A 14,020-nucleotide genomic window follows, 5' to 3' on the forward strand; every position below is an offset into this window, starting at 1 on the left:
TGAAATCACTATCACTCTCATCGGTATCATACAGATTGCTCAGAGGTGACCTGTGTCTTGCCTACAAGGCAATATCAGACCCTGCCCTACTAGAGATGCTCCATATCTGTAAGTCTAAGTCCTCATGCATTACCCACTCGACAGGCCTAAATCTAATATGTGAACATCAATAAAATCTGATGGAGAGACAGGTTTGTCTCCCAGAGGTTGCCCCATCTTTGGAATAGACTTCCCATACATATCAGAGTACCTTGCTGACTTTCTTGAAGCACAACCTTGATGAGAGGATGGGAAACCACAAATTTGTACTAGGGGTGCCACCTTTGTTCCTCATTGACAGGGGTGACAGGTGCTGACTGAGGTTTCTTTTTTGGGGATAATCTCTTGACTAGGCTTGTAAGGGCCCTAGGGCCATTTGCCTAGTAACCTCCTATGATTCTATGATGAATCCTGAAGTTCCTGTTACGAGTTGTTCACTGAAGACTTTCCCTGTTGCTAAACCCAGTCCTGATTGTTATGCTATCAGATCTGGTCGCATCTCCAGACCATGTTATAGATACACAGCAACTTGGACATAACTGTTGTGTTTATTCCTAATGTCTATATTAATGCACGTCTAACTGCAATATCTTTTTTTATTAAGGTCGATCTTTTTTTAAGATGGAGGATGTAGGTCAATGTGTGTTTATGTATCTTTAAGAAGCTATCCAAGGGCTTGCACAAGTGTATACATACTGAGCACATGTGAGCCTGACTGCCATTGTGTAGTAAGTTGTTGAGATGTGAACATAAATGTATTTAAGGTCTGTCTGTTAATCGGTTTGTTTATATTTTATGGTGATCCTATCCATCCTGATGTGTTTCTATGTAATAACGCATCTGAATGAACTACACTGCCTGTTCATCTTCTTTAACTAGAGGGACAAGCAACACGTACCATATAGGAGACATACTTCTGTAGACATTGCCAATAAGGTAGCGATCCCAGACTCATGGCTCTCAGGCCTTAAGTAGCACTCAAACCAAGATCAGTCTAGGTAAGGGGAAATTGCTACATGACATTTCTAGCTGTGCTGACTATCTTTCTTTGTGTTTTGGAGATTGCAACCATCTGCTCACTGTGCTAGTTCCCATAAAGCCCTCATGATAATTTGAGTTTGAGACCACTGTCTTAAGGGATCTAGGCACACTTGTTGATAAATCCTTATTTTCTGCCAACCGTGTCTCTGTAATAGTTCAGAAAGTGCTCTATTGCGCTCATCCAATTTCCAAAGTCATCTCCTCTAGATCTAAAGAAGTCTTAACTGCCCCCTAGTCATTTCTCATTATACCCATTATAGAATATAATGCTCCGTTTGGCATGTGCTTGTCTAAACATATCACTTAACTTGATAGAATGCAGATAGTGCAGCTACATCAGGCCCATCACTGAATATCTCTCATCAGGTCCATCATATTGTGCCCCCTTTTGTAAGTATCTGTCCAGACATATGCAACAACTAGATCACCCATATAGGTTCCTCACAAAGGGAATATAAAGACTAAAACATATGATCTACATGGACTTCCTAAAAACCCTGTTGGTATACTCAATTTTTTATGGATTATTAAGAGGTGATCTGTGACTGACATCCTCTGACCCACCTATGGCCCATCCGGAAATCAAATGGTATCAGAAATACCCAATCTTGAGACAGCAACCACTTCTGCAACATGAACAAAATTGTTTGGGGGGGACAAGTACATACCTGGAGGATACCAATACTCTGGAACAGACTGCCCATCCCTTAAAACAAAGCTTATCTCTATCCCTATTCAAATGAAATGTACATTAATGAATGTGAATTTTTGAAATATATTACAGGAGTCACCCCTTTGCTACCAATAGATGGGTCTACTTCAGAAGACTGAAAAAACAAAAGACTGACTCTCAAAATACTGAAAACTCAAAATACTGACATATGGAATTTGCCCCTTCTCCACTGTTGCGCAATCTTGGAGTTGATATATATAATTAGCAGGGGATGTGGGAGTGCAGTCCCCCACATGAGGGGTGCAGAGGGTCTGCCACCCTGCATTAAAAATGTTTTCAGTATTTTGCATTTTCAGTATTTTGAGATTTAGTCTTTTGATTTTTCAGTCTTCTGAAGTAGACCCCCAGTGGACTGAGACAACACCTAAATCCCTTATCTTACAACAAGTCCCCTTTCAATACTCAACAGTATGACCCCAGAAACATTAATTTACAAATGAGAAGTTTTTGTTGTTGTGTCTTTCGGCTTTTCCCGGTTAGGGGTCGCCACAGCGGAACTCCGACCGCTAATGATTGGTAGTTGATTTTTATGTGCCGAAAACCCATGGTAATGGTAATATGAATATCTAATCTAATAGGACAACAAGCTACCATCCAAATGGCCCTTCAGGGCAGTTAGCCTAAGTTTACTATCAACACTTCTAAAATTCAAACAAAATCCATTCAGAACAGTGAACAGGAATGTCAAATATCAAAATATTACTGAGGTGGAAATGTCAAATCACCTGAATGAATTCAGCAGATTCGACATTTTTGCCAAATAGTGAACATAATGTCCATATAGGAGCTCAGGTTAGTGGAATTTCTACACTTCACATCATGTTTTTGCAGGGGAGCAAGCCCTCTGCATCCCCCTGTGGGGGGCTGTGCCCCCCACATCCCCTGCTAACTATATATATCTCAACTCTGAGATTGCACTACAGTGAGGAAGGGGATGAGTGTCCTAATCCACATTGTACTGTGATCTCTATTCAGTACATCGAGTTCATACCAGTGAACGCACAGTGGCATTCACTGATATGAACTCTCTATCATGTAATGCTCAACAACATGAGAATCGGCCATCTGCCAGTCAATTTCTCATCTACAGAGAATCTGTGTTTGGGATTTTGATAGTAAACTGTTAGCCTATTATTCACCTATGAAACTATGAAAACATCAGTAGCCTAAAAAAATCTTAATTATCAGGACAGACAAGTAGCCCTCTCTTTGTACTTTGACAATTATAGACATGTCCATGGGGATCTATGTCTAGCTTTTTGAGCCATAAAAGATCCAACTCTCTTTGATCTCCTATTCCTACACATAACAAATGGTTCCTCTAATACCCAGTTGAAGGAACAAAACCTTCCTCAACAGATAAATAACAACTGCTAGCATAATAGATTCATATTCATATACATACTTCACATATGGAACAAAATTTCACGCTATGCCAAGCAGAGTAACAACATAAGCATCTTCAAATTCTCTCTGGTCTGTTTTGTTTTGCCCTTCTTCATGCTGAAGGAACTTTTGAATAGGGTTTATTGGTTAGGTTTGTAATGATCTGCAGACTACCTAATTCTTACCTATGAACCTATGAAACTTTGGTGACCTGGCATGGACATAGTGTAAAAGAAAAGTCATAAAGATGCCTGATGAATGTCAGGCAAACCATTGAACATACCTTTGCCTCATGAGAATGAATTTCAGAAGCCATAGTCGAGACTGCATTTAACTTTGGTGGTTTATTCCCTGGGGAAATGTTTCTGGTTTTCATAGATGCTCATTTAATGAGGATGGATATAAGTACCATAAACACTGCTATTTCTTATTAAACCATTGAAAAATGAAGATAAAAAGAAAAAGAAAAACAAAGAAAAACAACTAAACCAGGTCACAAAATGTGAACATAACCAGATATCGGATGTGTCTGATGTGTGTGTGTGTGGGGGGGGCACTACCATGAGATTTTCAAACTTCATGGTTCAGATTTAAATTGCTTTTCACCAGATTTGAAAGTATAAATCTAGAGCAAATGTGGACTGAAACAAACTTTCAATAAACATGCAAACTAGAGAAAATTTTCATCTGAAAGATGATGTTTATATCTCAAATAACTCCTATGGCCTAAATCGATCTTTGGAATTATTTAATATTCATTTATTTTTAAGGAATGAGTTGAACATTTGTTGCCTGTAAATGTCCAGCTGGGAAGTACCCATTTTCATGGAATGCATGGAGTTAAAGTCCAGAAGCATTAAAATGCCCAAAGCAAGTATACATGAAGAACCTTTTTGGGACATTATGAGAAATCATAAAACATGACTTAGAAGAACTTATTTGCGATAATCATTTACATTGCATATATTCATTAAATATTAATTTGATACTTTATTTATAAAGACTGTTTGAAATGCAGAGGTCAGAAATGTGCATGCTTCAAATGACTGTAACTGTAACAAAAGAAAAAAATCCCCAACACAAATGTTGCCAATAAAAGAATTAAAAATCAATAAATTTGATTGTGGGGTAATGCCCCTTTTATTATTTGGCCTTTATAACTATAACCATGATATACACATCTCAAAGAAGTGCTGCAGAGATCATGTGTAGATATACAATCACTTTTCAAAGAGAACAGCACATATAAACATGACAGATATAACTAGAACATAAGCTTCAGAGGTTCAAAATTAAATTAAATTAAATGTGTATCACTAGATGTAAGTTGTTAAGTAAACTGTACCCTAGGACATTAATAATAAAGTTGGCTGGAACTCAGTTTTCAGTAATGTGATAAGGTACTAAGTGACACAAGTCATACAATTCCATTTTATCTGTAGATTTTTTTTAAGAGAAGTATTTTAAGGATTTATTTAGAAGGATGTGTCTTAAGCATGAGGTAGCTTATTTCAGAGTTTGTCAATACATACTAGGTAACAACAATTCCTGCATTTATTCTTTGTTTTAGGGATTTCTACTAACTTTCCAGCAGATATGTTAGTTTCTGTATTATGCTACACTACATTATCAGTCAAATCACTAGTAATCTGCAATCTCCTATACTACATAAACTCACCCTAGCCTACAAGCTTACAAAGTGGTAATTAGATTTACTTCAGGATATCACTGTAGAACACACCACTATTTAGGTCTTGATCATCTAATATACTTGGAGATGAACAAACAGCTCCATTTGATTTAGCTGGCATTTACTGATAAACTCCTTCACAGCCCCAACAGTGTAAAGAAACACAGGGAATGTAGAAGAAAACCAGGTGGACTGAAACTACAATCCTGCAGTATTATACTTGTTTTTCTTTACAGCATGATATTTTGCAATTGTGCTAGTGCTAATGTACATGTTTAGTGCAGCTCATGTTTATGTAATCTACTTTACTAGAATAACTACAGTCAGGAGAAGAGACTGTTTTCCAGGTAGAATGCAAATAAGATATGGCAGCTGGTCAATTGCACACTGTTTTAATGTATACAAGGATGTATGGTTTTGGTTTTAGTTGGTTGCATTTATACTTTTGTTAACTCACATGATATGTACTCTGCTGCATGATCTGTGCTGTTTTGCTGCTTAATTACTGCAGCTTTTCTTGCAGCAGCAACAATCTTCCCGCTCACAGAATGTGTGTTTCTGTGGCTAATTTTCTGTGGAGCTAAAACGTGACAGATTATGAAAAAAAATGGCATTATTAGACTTTCAGGTATCATTCTGCAGCAGACAACAAATACTGATACAATCATTTTACTACGTTTCTGACATCCATTATTTTTATTTCTATTATTGTTTTGTTGCGTATGCTAGCAGTCCTAACCCTGACAACTGTGTGATTACACTGTTTCTTTTTCTTTGTCATAGTACATTCCACAATGAAAGCCCTCCCTTGAGACCCATACTGACTACCAGCTATGTCCATGGAACATCCAACATACCACTCATAGGAAAAACTGTGGGACAGTGTCTAGAGGAAACAACAAATAAATTTCCAGATCGAGAGGCTGCAGTGTTTGTTTGGGAAGGCATCAGAAAAACATATGCGGAGTTCAACAAGGAGGTCAGTTCTCTAGGGCTGCAAAATGTAACTTCGTTGTTAGTCTAGTAGAGCTATTAATTATTAACTAATAATTTGAATTATTAATACCAAACTGCCACATAAACACCCACAAAAAATTGCTATTGCTTCCATCTGGAACATGGCAAAAACATCTCTATTCAAAACATATTGTCATGGATCTCACAAAACATACCCTATGTAACTGTAATACTAAGTGATGTGAATATTGACTGGAAACCACTAAGTGCAAACTCCCCTGTCCAAAGCATCAATCTCTTTGGATTTACCCAGCTCATCACAACCCCAACTCACTTGGATAAACATTCCAACTCTGGTACTACCTTAGACTGGATACTGACTACCAACCCACACCTCTATCACAACCCAGTATACTTCCTGATACCTTAAGCGACCACCAAGCCATCTATACCCTAAGACATTCTCCACAACTAGACAGACCTCATCTTTACAAAGACTGATGTAAACTCTCTAGCTTCAACTCCACAATATTTAATGAAATACTCTCTTGAATAAACTGGTTCTGCCTGCATAGTCTTCCCCTTAATGATGTCATGCTAAAATTCAAAAACATCTTCTTAGACATTCTCAACACACTAGCAACCGTTCATTAAATCAGAATAAAATCTATTTATGCTCCCTGGTTACAAACGACATTTGTTCTTTTATGCATCAGAGAGATTTGTCTTGGAACACTTGGCTAAAATCCAAATCCCCTACTCACCATCAAATTTTTTAAAAACTCAGAAACTGAACAAAAAAAAACACATCTACAATGAGAAGAAAAAAATTACTATAAGGCCCAAACTAGCCATCACTCTAATCCCCAAAGCTTCTGGAGAACTATTAACTCTAGCTTTCACCCCGAAACCCTCAATCCCCTAATCCTTACCCTAACAATTCAGCACAGGACACTGCCTGCCTCCTCAACCATTACTTCATTAATACTATCCATAAACTGATAAACACTGACCAGAACTCCAGCACTACTATCCCTCCCCAAACACCTTCTAATCAAACCCTCTTCTCTCGTAAACCTATACCCACCACACATATAAAATCTCTCCTCCAAAAACTTCCTTCTGCTGATAATCTACCCCTTTCTCAAACTTACAGCTGACCCTATAGCCTATCCAGGTTTTGATACTTATCAATAGATCAATTCACGAAGCTACTGTACCTGATATCTGGAAATCTTTCTATGCAATACCACTACACAAAGGAGGCAACTCCACTGATCTATCTAACTTTAGTCCCTTAGCTATACTCACCCCCCTCTCAAAAGTCCTGGAAAAATGTATACATACTCAGCTTCTCAAATTTCTTTTCCAAGAAAACCTTCTGACACCCACCCAGCATAGTTTCCATCTAAACAATAGTACTACTACTACAGCCCTTTTATCTTTAACTCATACAATAGCTGAAGCCCATGATAATAACAAACTTGCCTCATGTCTATTCTTAGACCTATCAGAAACCTTCAACAAGGTATCCAATTCTAAACTCTTAACCAAAGTAGCCAACCTTAATCTCTAAGCTTCCACTCTTGAATGGTTCTCCAGCTACCTCTCAAACATACTGCAGTCTGTCAAACATACTGCAGTCTGTCAGATGGTATTCCTCCTGCTCCCCCTTCCTACCCATCCATACAGGTGTTCCCTAGGGCTCCATCCTGGGACCCCTTATTTTCAACATTTTCACTAACAATGTCTATACCTCTTGCTATCACTCCTCCCTTATTCAGTATGCTGATGATTCTGCACTCATCTCCTCTTTTAAAAGTATCTCTCAACTTCACACTCTTACCCAAACTCTTTTCTTTCTGTTGAAAGATGACTTACTGAAGATCAGCTTATTTTAAATCCTAAAACCAGCTAAAGTTTTACTCTTTCTCCCAAAATCACTTTTACATCTCAAACCCATCTTTACCATCTCTTTCTTAGATAAAACCATCATTAATGTAGAATCCCACACAAAGCTACTCAGAATGATAATAGATGATCAATTAAAATTTTACCTCCATGTCCAACAATCCACCAAAAAACAAACCAAAAACTGTGTCTCCTCTATAGGAATAAAAAAAATCCTAACTCTAAACTCTCCTTGGCTCAAGTTTACTTACTTCCAACCCTTCTCTATGCTGTCCCAGTCCTTAGAAACCTTCCATCTTCCTTAATTACTAAGCTGGAACAAGCATACAATAAAACAGCAACATTTGCTGCAAACCTACCACATACCTCTCACAACTGCATAGCACTAAAGAATCTTCAGTGGTTTATATTCCCCTGTCAAGTTCAACTTTCACAACTCCACATAACTCACTTCTTACTCAACGAATCCTTAGCCGGCATCTCCTTAGCAAATCTTGTATGTTACTATACTCCTACGTGCCCACTCCATAGCACAGACCAACTTCTTCTTCAAATATACAAACACAATAAAACTATTCGGAAGGTATTATACAAATATTCAGTATCTCAAAATTGGAACAAACTCCCACTCAACATGAGAAGCATTGCACACTCCAGTAGTTTCAAAAAAGAACTAAAAAATTGTCTACCTAAATCATGGATATGCTCTTGTCATGACCCCATGTAAACCCTTACCTCTTCCTTCTGCTACTTATTTCTCCCCTACTGCTTCCACCTGCTAACACTTTTAGGAGTATAAGCTTAAACAGCTTTACCTCATATTCCTTATGTAATAAGAACACGTTATTTGACATGTATTGGTCTATTGTATTTACCATAGTTATGCTTATAATTTGTTTTAGATTTCTCAAATTTGTAAACTATTATATATTGCTACTGTTTGATTTTTGTATCTTTGTTTATTTGTACTTTGCTTATTTTCATAAAATTATATAAGTATTTGGAGCTTTTCTCCTCGAGTCTCCACTGAAAATGGGCTTCAGCCAGTTGGACCAATCCGGTTCTCAAATTTTTAATAAATAAATAAAAAAATAAAATAACAGATGCAGGTTTAATTTATAATTTTTTGCAGGTCATCTGTACTGTGTATTATGTAAGGTATATACAACAATTTCAGCATTTCAGCTGTTTGTTATTGCAAACACTTCACAGCTATTTATTTATCATTTGGGCATTCTTAAATGTTAAGGTCCAGAATTATAAAAGTGCTATAATTCCTGAAAGCAGAAGCTGTCATTTGGTTTTAGTTAGTTGTAAAAAATGAAGAGCCAAGGTCTGAAGAACTTTTATCACATTTAAACAGTTCAGGACTAAGCTCATGTTTCACAAATTTAGATGCAATAGATTAAAAATCCTGTTTAGGTTTCAAGGATAATACTTCTTTTGTGTAGTTGTGAATAACTTATCATACCTATATTTGATACATTTTGGCATGTATGTATGCTATATTGAAACCATGTTTTTCTTGTATGTTAACTGAATTCATTTACTTTTTTGCAATAGTGCGCTATTATCTATAAACATTTTTAACAACATTTCTGCCCTCTAAGTAACACTGTTGACCCAGTAACTGTCAGGTAGGTAGCTATAGAGTAGTTAAAGTAACCTTCATGATGCTGAAGACAGACATTAACAATTTGATTACAACAGATAAGATGTTAGGCTATGACTGCAGAACTTGTGAGATAGTTTTATTGGAATGTTATGCATCTCAACATTTTAAACTACATATGTTACGACATGGACCATATCACCTTGAATCAATGTGTATGATCTTCTTAAATGACCATGTTCTAATATCAATATACTTTTAATGGGCCTGCTCTTCAGCTATTGTTGACTTAAATAATACATACAATTTCAGAAAACCGGTGCAGGAGGAGATTCAAGGTCACTGTCTCAGGCTAGATTATGAGGTGTGGTGTACTGTTGCTGCCATAGAGAAAAGGACAGTTGACTACCCCCCCCCCCCCCACACACACACACACACACATTGTCTTTCTATAAATGGTGTTAGTTGTGTATTTTTCCATGGTCTCGCTTATGTACTGGCTATTACTAAAGGGATTTAAAATGCTCTCTACCACATTATTAGTTACAAACTGTCATATGCAACCAGCTGTTCAGTACATTTTTAATGTTCTGTAGTGGGACAGCTACAGTGCTTCCTAGGTAAGGTGCATAACCAACACTACATAAGCAAATCATTAGAAGGTCATTATCATTGCAGGTATCTTTATGTTTAAATAAAATTACTCAGAGTTTATGTCATTAGGATGAGCTCTCTGTTGTGAGGAAGAATACCTATTGTCTCTCTGACCAAAGAATACATGGTGATGAAGCTACAGCATGACAGCTTTGGCAGATACAAAGAAGTGTTTTGGTATGACAAATAAAATATTTTAGTCATTTCTTAAGTGTATCTGAACAGATAAGTAAAAAGCATCTGAAAGATCAATAGGAAATGGCTGAATTGCTGACTACTTTGCTCATAGATAAGGTTCTAAATATGGTTAGCAAGATAGGCAATAGAGACTGTAAAGTAAATTACAAACATAAAATTGTTAAAGATGATAACGTGATCCCAAGAGTATACAGGTAAAAGATAAGGCGAAGTAAAAGGGAAAATGAGAACTACATTGAACATACATTGGATCTGATACATATATGCACATGTAGACAGAAAGCCAAGGCAAAAACAATTAAACTCCTGTAGGATTTATTGCAAGGCAGTAATTCATAAACATACTTCTGGAATATTTGAGGACCTGGCTAACAGATTGATATATGTATGTAGAATATAAAAGGTGCAGAATGGACAGATGCCTAGTAGGGGTGATGTCAGAAGTGCCACTCTGCTAGAATGTTGTCTGGAGACAATCACTCCAAAATATTGATAAATGACTTTAACTTTATGTGGCTGAGAGTAAGGAAACAGGTGGAAACAAAAGGTACTGCATCAGATTGATCAGCTAGGAAATTATTTGTTACGGCTGAGAGTATTGAAAAAGGGTGTAGAAACAGATGCTGTATCAAACATCTGAACTGAAAAGCCTAAGGGCTGTATGAGCAGTTTCTAAACCCCATCAAAGTGCGTTGAGGATTCAGTCTCAAGGGCAGAATAAGATAAAACACACACATGCAGACATCTCTCTGGCCCTTTCTGCTTGATTGTTCCTCTAAGAAATTCACCCCATTACATCACACAGAGACACCTTATCTGGCTCTCATAAATCTAGAGATCTTTTTCATCCCACCAGCACTGTTGGGGAACTTCTACCCAAAGAGTGTTTTGCCTAGATACAGTGGTGATTATCAGCCTAGCTTACTCCTTTGGTGGAAAAGTAATTTTAAAATAGGACATCCAGCTCCATGAACAACACAGTCCCTACATCCCAGTTAGAAGCCCCACAATGTCTTTCCCAAAAAAGATCTTACTGAGGCATTTATTTTTTCCCTGCCATGAGCCTCACATTTTTCAAATTTTAGATATGCAGATCAAAAGAAGCATGTACATGAAATGGTTACTAAACATCTTCACCATGGCACACTGAAAAAAACATTAAAATGACAGAAAAGATAATAAAAGAACTTGCAATATAAGAAAATGTGTATTTTTAAAAGGGTCAGTCCTTCCTACAAGGGGGATTTTTTTCTCATTACAACACCATTTTTTCTTACTACAACATGATTTTTACAATAAGATATGCATTTCAAGTATTAAGCTATAAAGGCACCAATTGTTGATTAAGCCCCTCTTGATGTAAATTTTCATGTGTAAGTTTTAAATGATTTGTGGAGATCATTTCTTATTAATAGTACACCAATTTTCCATACATATGGCTGGCAATGAAAAATATTTCCTCTACTAATTGCTGGTGCCAAAAAAGGTTAACTGGTTAATGTTTTCTAAAAGGTGGACCAAAACCTTGTTTTATGCCACACCTCCATGGGCCCTTCCAGACTCTGAACATGTCCAGGAGGTCTGTCTTTGGGTTAAATACAGCCACTTGCTGAATTATAAATTGAACCAGGATATTTATGTTTGATCAGAAAGTGGCCATCTGCCTATGCTGAATTGAATAAAAAGACTTTTCTTCAATGAAACCTCTCCAGTGTCTGTTCATCTGTCCTTTCATTATTTATTCTACATTTTAATCTGGATTGATTTCAGCCTGTTATCAAAAACTTACCTCCGTACAGCCTCCCTACTAGGAAGCACAAATTCAGCACCATTTGAATTGATGAATAACTGCTAACTTTGAACCCTACCATCTTCCCAGATCCCAAGAGATAGCCATCTCCCATGGTTCACACAGGTAACCATTATAGTACCCTCACTTTCTGAACCCCATCAAAGTGCATGTGCTGAGCATTGTTTGAAAAGTGAGCCTGAAAAAGTATCAACTACAGAGGAGAAGGCTAAGGCACTGCTTTGAGGATTCAGCCTTCAATGACTTGGAAGAGTTTGCAAAAAGGATCCGTGTACTCAAGGGCAGAATGAAATAATACTGTGGTAATGGGTTTTCTACCAGAAATGGATTCATAAAGTAACACTGGAGGGAGAACCCATTAAACTGTTTATTGAATTAGAGGTGTAATCCTAAATTCTTTTAGTCCTAACTCATGACAAAATACAAAAATTGGCATATTATGAAGACATCTTATTGGTAAGTATATGGTTGGAACCCATATAACTTGGGAGGTGATAAATCAAAGTTTCCCTCTTGCTTTTACCATTCTTTGAAGAGATATTTCAAGGAATAACCACTGATACTTTGGGCTCACTTGCACGAATCACTGCAGGAAAAAAGTTACTTGTAAAATTGGTGAATTATACCTCCTGTTACCTGACTGAAAGTAGGGGCTCTGTCTTCTTCCAAGACCAATAAAGTGGTTGATACTCTGTAGCAGTTTTGAGCAGAGTTGAGTTTTCTCCCAGAATGGAACAGTCCCATGCAGGCACATGCTTACACTATGAACAGGACAAGTGAAGGCCTCAACCAGCTGAATGGATTAAAAAAGACTATGATTTAATTAATCAGTGGTTACTAGCAGCCACCTTTGGCTATTAGAGGCTTGGTAGAGGTAACATTTTTCAGTTTATTTTGGGTATTAAATCTGCAAAGATGCTTTTTATAATGAAAAATAGTGCAGAGGCTGGGATAATCAGATTCACTCATGACCAGGAGATTTTGCTCTAAATTACTTAGCTAATACTCTGGTTTATATTCACTCAAGGAAGAGATGCATATTGTAAGAGTCAAAGAAATGTAGAACAGTCTTAAAAGCAAACCTTAGAGGGTAACATTGACAGTTAAGATTAAATAGCATCAGTAGGAGATGTCATAAGTATTGCATTTTGGACAAAAGTTAGGTAGTAGAGGTATCTACAATCTGTTAAGGAAGACAGCATTCAGCCAAAGCTCAGTCCTGCATCCTAGAAACAGGTAACGACATGTATTTTGTGGTACATAAAATACAATAGGAAATCTGAGTCTCACTACTACATCATAGCTATGCCATTCACAGACCTTACTTAAAAAAAACTGAAGAATTTATGTGGGACTTCAATTAAAATTAATGCAGTGCCAAATTGCAGTCCTCACTGAATGCCAGCATTACACTGTTGGTATTTTATTCACTCATATTCAATAGGATTACGACCTGCAAAGGCTTGTGGCTGGGACAGCTACCCTAGTTTCCCTGCCTAGCTATGCCTATGACCACACACAACATACTGCAGTTGAGTTCCTCTGGTTGGGAAAGCTTTGCATTTTATAAGAAATCCTTTTTTTCCAGGTACTTAGGCACTCCAGCACCACCATTGTGGGAGCTCTGCACCATAGTACCAATGTCTAAATATACTGATGTTAGAGGTCACACTGACTTTCACCAAAAAAAAAAAAATACATTCATTCTATTTTCCTTGAAGTGATGCAATATCAGCGGCAGCAAATTTAAAGATCTGCCCCCCCCCCCCCCATCATGAAGGATGGTGCAGATGGAACAACAACAAGGAAAAAAATACTATCAAATTGACTTTATTGCAAGTCATTTGTAGGAGCCACTATTTCTTAAGCAGGTCTTTAGTCAGCTGGATTCTGGAAAATCAGGGGAAGCAAACTTGTACACCAGTGTGTGCACAAGTATTTTAGAAAGAGAGACCATAGATATCCCTACTGAACTACCCAGAGCAATCC

General features: G+C 37.2%; 1 protein-coding gene across 1 annotated transcript in view; it reads left to right on the forward strand.

Annotated features, from left to right (window-relative positions):
- The window catches only part of LOC122817288 (medium-chain acyl-CoA ligase ACSF2, mitochondrial-like), a 1,483,010-nt gene that overhangs the window by 425,682 nt on the left and 1,043,308 nt on the right, over positions 1 to 14,020 (forward strand). The window contains exon 2 of the mRNA XM_044090514.1: positions 5,673 to 5,868. Within this exon, the coding sequence (XP_043946449.1) occupies positions 5,673 to 5,868 (196 nt within the window). The remainder of the gene's footprint in view (positions 1 to 5,672; positions 5,869 to 14,020) is intronic.

Source organism: Protopterus annectens, chromosome 12.part0 (assembly GCF_019279795.1).
Source record: "Protopterus annectens isolate FY-2018-M chromosome 12.part0, PAN1.0, whole genome shotgun sequence".
NCBI classification, from domain to species: domain Eukaryota; kingdom Metazoa; phylum Chordata; order Ceratodontiformes; family Protopteridae; genus Protopterus; species Protopterus annectens.